Source organism: Chrysochloris asiatica, unplaced genomic scaffold (genome assembly GCF_000296735.1).
Source record: "Chrysochloris asiatica unplaced genomic scaffold, ChrAsi1.0 scaffold00026, whole genome shotgun sequence".
Classification (NCBI taxonomy): Eukaryota; Metazoa; Chordata; class Mammalia; order Afrosoricida; family Chrysochloridae; genus Chrysochloris; species Chrysochloris asiatica.
Genome location: NW_006408544.1, coordinates 1980658 through 1986152, shown reverse-complemented (window position 1 = coordinate 1986152; position 5495 = coordinate 1980658). Strand labels below are relative to the sequence as shown.

Here is a 5495-nt window from a genome sequence, read left to right as displayed (position 1 = left end):
GGACCATGGGTCCCGCCTCCCACCCCCAGAGGGCTGGGTCTGAGCTTTGCTGGGGACACAGCCGTGGCTCAGGCTGCTGCTGTGGGCGGGCCCCTGGCCTTTTCCAGCCTCTGGATTCTGGCCTTTTCCAGCCCCCTGCATTCTGGAGCCCAGAGCTGTGCCTTTGCTGCTGTTGCTCCTTCGCTTCTCCTTCTCTGCCCCTGACTGTTCACCTCCGTCCCCCTGCCATGACTCCGGTCTTCCCAGGGAGCCTGGCCCGGCTCTGAGCCCTGGACTCCCCTGCCCCTTCCCCTGGGCCATGGCCAACTCAGGCCTGCAGCTCCTGGGCTACTTCCTGGCTATGGGTGGCTGGGTTGGTATCATCGCCAGCACAGCCCTGCCTCAGTGGAAACAGTCCTCCTACGCCGGAGATGCCATCATCACTGCTGTGGGCCTCTACGAAGGACTCTGGATGTCCTGTGCCTCCCAGAGCACAGGGCAGGTGCAGTGCAAGCTCTACGACTCACTACTCGCCCTGGACGGTAGGTCTTGGCCAGCAGGGGCAGGTAGGGGAAGTCAGTCACCTTGCATGGTGGACCTCCGCTGGCTAGGGGTGGGTGGAATACAAGGTACACTTGTTGTTGTTAAGTGCTGTCAAGTCAGTTCTGACTTACAGCGACCCTGTGTAGGGTTTCTGAGGAGCAGCTGGTGGGTTTGAACTGCTGACTTTATGGTTTGAAGCCCAGTGCTGATCCCGTAGCGCCACACCAGGACACAGAGAGGTTCAGAAACAGCTTTCCCCACATTCTACATTGGCCCTGGGTGCCCCTCTCTGGCCTCCCCTTCCATACCCTCCCCACCAACTATTAGCCCTGTGTACATTTAAAACCCAGGCCTGTCTGGTACCCTGCCACAGACAGAGGTTTTATGGCCTGGCAGCCATGGGCCAAGAGTCCTGCTCTGTTACTGTAACCTTGAACAAATCACTAAGCCTCTTTGTGTTCCCTGTCCCCATCCATAAGGAGGTACTTAAGCCTTCTCAGGGCTATGGGAGGAATGAGTGAGAAGAATACATGGCATTTAGAAATTCTCAGTGAAGATTCTGCCCTCAGCCTCTCCTGTCCTTAGCTTACAGACCCACACTTGGACACACATATCTACTTACCAGGCTTGCCACCTAGGTAGCACACACACACACACACACACAGAGAGATACGTGGATGCATAGGCTGTGGAGTTGAGACTGATGATGGTTGGCCCCACTACAACCTCTCACCCTGGTGGGAAGGCTGACCTATCCTCAACCTGTCCAGGGCCCAGCATGCAGCCCTAACTGCACAGACAGCTGACACATGCCCCAGCCGCACAGACCCTCAGGGATCCATGGAACCCAGGGCTGACCCCAGCACCCACAGAGAGGCAGGCACAGAGAGATGTCTGAGGGGAAGGGTCCCGAGGACCAAATTGGGCTGAGGTGGGCCTCAGATACTCTCAGTTCTGAATCCACAAGGGTCCTTGGGAGGGGCAGCCCAGGTCCAAGAAGGAGTCCCCAGGCCAGAAGGCTTCAGGAGAACTTAAAGTACCCCCCACCACCACCCAAATTGTCTGCACATGGGAGCGAATATGGGGTTATTGTGAAAGGTACTCTCACCTTCCCCCCAAAGCCCTGTCCTCACCCTCACTGTCTAATGCAAGGCCCCTCATTATCTCCTCACACCTCTAGTCTAGACCCTGCTCAAGACCCTTCCCTGGACCCTGAGGTGTCCCTCCCCCACTTCTACACTCAGTGTCCTCCCTCCCTGCCTCCCTCCGGCCCCAGGTCACATCCAGTCAGCTCGGGCACTAATGGTGGTAGCTGTGCTGCTGGGCTTCGTGGCCATGGTCCTCAGCGTGGTTGGCATGAAGTGCACGCGGGTCGGAGACAGCAACCCCATCGCCAAGGGCCGTGTGGCCATCTCTGGGGGTGCCCTCTTCCTTCTGGCAGGTGAGTGTCCCTGGCTCCTTCTCCAAGTTGGCCATGTGGCAGGCAGCCTCAGCCCTGGGTGACCAGGACCAGAGCAGCTGAGCACCTCCTCTGTCCTCAGGCCTCTGCACACTGACAGCAGTCTCCTGGTATGCCACCCTGGTGACCCAGGAGTTCTTCAACCCAAGCACACCTGTCAATGCCAGGTGAGTGCCAAGGCATGGCTTGGGCCAAGGGGACAGGCCAGTCCTCCTCTGGCCTTTGTTCAGCCAGTTGGTGGAGGGAAGGGAGCAAGACTCAGGTGCTGTCATTGAGAAGCTGGAGTAGGGACCCAGGGGTGTGGCTGGGTCCTTGAAGGGGCGGGAGACCAGCAGTGGGCACCCATGATCCTTTAGAACTCCCCAAGGAGCTACAGTGGTGCCAATGAAGCACCCTGCTCTGGGTTACATTCGGGCTCTGCAGGTCCTAACTGAGTGGCCTGGTTTCTTCCCCTATGAACCACTGGGACCAAAGTAAATCTGGTAGTGTAGTGGTTACGAATCGGGCTGCTAATGTCATGGTCAACAGTCCAAAACTACCAGCTGTTCTGCGGGAGAAAGATGAGGCTTTCTGCTCCTGGAAAGATTTACAGCCTCGGAAACCCTGTACAGGGTCGCTATGAGTCAGAACCGACTCCACGGCATATGACAACAACAAACCACCGAGGGGGTGGTGTTTGGGCTCAATGAGGTGGTGCATTGAGGAATTTAGTGCCTGGTCTACTGGAAAGTGTTAATAGGCATGAGTTTTGTTTTGTTTTGTTTGCTGCTGGTGGCAAGTTTGGTGTGGCTTCCTGCACAGATAGCAATTACTGGCAGAGAGAATGAGAGAAGGTTGGGGAAGTAGTCAGAGCAGATGGTCCCAGGCCTTGCAATCCTAGGAAGAATGTGGCTTCTCATCCTGGGAGCAGTAGGCAGTGCCTGTCCCCCTGGCTGTGTGTGCAGCCTGGGAGAAGGGGCAGGACCAGTCAGCGAGCAAAAGTCTTCACAAGAGGACTTTGGGACCAGGAAGGTCACAGTGGAGATGGAGGAAAACAGGTTGAGGGATACTTAGGAGATTAGAATGAGCAAAACTTGTAAACCCTAGGACAGGGCCTCTCAGAGATCCTGGTCCCTTCCTCTTAGTCCTGCCAAGAGCAGAACATAGAATTGTCTCAATCCCAGCTTCTCAACAGGCTTAGTTCCCTGGGGTGGAGGGAGGATGGGAAAAGATGCTGAGCTGAGGCAAGCAGGAGGGCTTCCTGGAGGAGACAGTTGTGGAGTGGGAGGAAAAGAGGATACTTTTAGGAGGCTGTGCTGGGGACACAAGAGTCAGGTTGCCCCTCTGGCCTTAAGGTGCTCCCCAGGTAGTCAAACAAGCCAGGCAATGCATGAATGACAGAGAGCAGTCAGTGGTGAAGGCAGAAGGCAGGGCTGGCACAGCAAAGAGACTCTGGGTAGAGATGGGGTTATCCCAGAAAGCCCCAAGAGGAGCTGACGTTTAAACAGTGGATGTTCTGAAGGTAGAGGAGCTTGATTGGCACAGAAGACAGAGGATGACCCAGGAGGAGGGGGCTTGTGCAAAGGCACAGAGGCAGGAGATCCAGGGCATGGTAAAGGTCCTAAGGCACAGAGGACAGGCTGGGAAGTCAGGCTTTCTCCTAGAGGGCAGTGAGGAGCCTTCTGGGAGCTTTGTAGGCAGACAGGAACTAAGAGGGAGTTGCTCTGCTCGTCCCAGAACAGACCACAAGCCCCTTTCATGCCCCGTCCACCAGCCTGCTGAGGAGGGCCCAGAGAGGGGCAGGGACAGAGCAAGGACTAGGGCCGCCCTGGACCTGGGTCACTGTGACATGTGATACTCTCAGACAGGGTGAGGAGGAAGACCAAGCCCTGACCTATCTCAAGAGACCCTGGAGGCTTGTGAGGCCCCAACCTTAGCTCCCCTTACCCTGCACTCCGCCTGCAATGAAGAAGTTGGGGAGGTCCCTGAAACAAACGGGGAGGGCCTGGGGTGCTCCCCACTGAGTGAAGCCACACCTGACAGCTTCCGCCCTCCTTTTGCAGGTACGAATTTGGCCCTGCCCTGTTCGTGGGCTGGGCTTCTGCTGGCCTGGCCATGCTTGGGGGCTCCTTTCTCTGCTGCACATGCCCAGAGCGGGAGAGGTCCAACAGCAGCCCTCAGCCCTATCGGCCTGGGCCCTCGGCTGCTGCCCGAGAGTACGTCTGAGCCCCATCTGCCCTGGTAGCCAGCCAGCCAGTGGCTTCCCTGCCCAGCACTCTGGCTGGAGCCATAGGATGTCCCTCAAGCACAGTCGGGGGCTCTGAGCAACTTGTCCCCCACACCCACCCTGAGATTCAAGACCCAGGTCCAAACATACAAAGACACCACGTAGAGGTAGGGACACCCGCCACGGGGCGCAGGCATGGCTCCAGGCTCTGTGCCCTGCCTGACTGCCTCATGGGCAGGTGGAGAGGTAGGCTCACGTACCATCAGCCCAGATATTGTCCCTTTTACCTGTCTACTTATTCACTCACTGAGCAGCGTGTTGTGAGTACTTGCTATGGGCCAGGTCCTGGGGAAGTATCAGAGGACTTCAGTGCCGAGCACCCTATGGTAGACAGAGTCCTTGGGTTCCCTGACCCCTAATGACTCCTCACAGCAACTCATGGAGGGGGCAGTTAGGGCTGGTGAGTGTCCACACCATACACCAGGCAGCAAAGGTTCAGAGAGACTAAAGGACTTGCCCCCAATCCCTCTGAGTTTAGGTTTAGCTTTTCCAGAAAGCCCTATGCTATCATGGACACCCACACAGAGGGCTAGGACCCCAGGCAAGGCAGGGACAAAATGGATTAAGTGGGCCAGTCCCTCTGTCTGGGCCTGAGCACCACAGCCCCCGCCTGCCCCACTAACTAGATTTCTCTCTTTTAACTTTCAGACCAGTTGTTAAATTGTCCGCCTCCGTCAAGGGCCCCCTGGGTGTGTAAGGTCCAGGTCCCCAGCCTGGCTCGGTCCCCCTGCCACACCTAGACTCTTTGATCTTTTATGGAAAGAGAAGTCAGCATCCAGCCCAGAGTGTGGTGTCATTTCGTCTGCCCCCAGCATGGCTGGGGTGGGGTTGCCTTAGAGGTCAGAGCTGACCACTGGGGCCCTTGGGCATAAAGATGGAGAGACCAATGGAGAGACCAGATGGGTTGGGGGTGCTTCATAGCACGTTCAAAACTGAGCAGGAAAGAACTCTGGCCTCCCGCTTCTTGTCCAGGTAAGCTCTGAAGTCTGGCCTTAGGGCTTGGTGCCAGGGCTTTCCCAGTGACGATCCTGCCATGCCTGGAGGTTGCCCAGAGGCCCAGCCCAGTGATGGGAGCATGCTGAAGGGAGATGCAGGTCTGCTTCAGCTACTCTGGTCTGCCTCTGGGAATCCTGCTAAGGCACTCTTAGGGTACCTTCTGACTAGTTGCTGGGGATCAGAATTGGGTGCAGTTGGGTATAGGAGGCACTGGAGGATAAGCACTGGACCACAAGGTCATCTGAATCACAA

The 5495-nt window shown here is 56.8% G+C and overlaps 1 protein-coding gene across 1 annotated transcript; it reads left to right on the top strand.

The window, feature by feature from the left end:
• The first annotated feature begins 251 nt into the window (after window positions 1-251).
• CLDN19 (claudin 19) lies at window positions 252-4944 on the top strand. The gene is made up of 5 exons (XM_006839644.1): window positions 252-521; window positions 1799-1963; window positions 2064-2148; window positions 4024-4176; window positions 4896-4944. The coding sequence occupies exons 1-5, from the start codon at window positions 299-301 to the stop codon at window positions 4942-4944; spliced, it is 675 nt and encodes a 224-aa protein (XP_006839707.1). The 5' UTR covers window positions 252-298.
• Window positions 4945-5495: the final 551 nt, after the last annotated feature.

Excerpts from the sequence above, each read along its gene's own strand:
- CLDN19 (XM_006839644.1), top strand. The coding sequence starts at position 299 with ATGGCCAACTCAGGCCTGCAGCTCCTGGGCTACTTCCTGGCTATGGGT. Across the intron at positions 1,964-2,063 it reads TGCCCTCTTCCTTCTGGCAG|GCCTCTGCACACTGACAGCA; the intron begins GTGAGTGTCCCT and ends CTCTGTCCTCAG. Across the intron at positions 4,177-4,895 it reads CCCTCGGCTGCTGCCCGAGA|ACCAGTTGTTAAATTGTCCG; the intron begins GTACGTCTGAGC and ends TTTAACTTTCAG.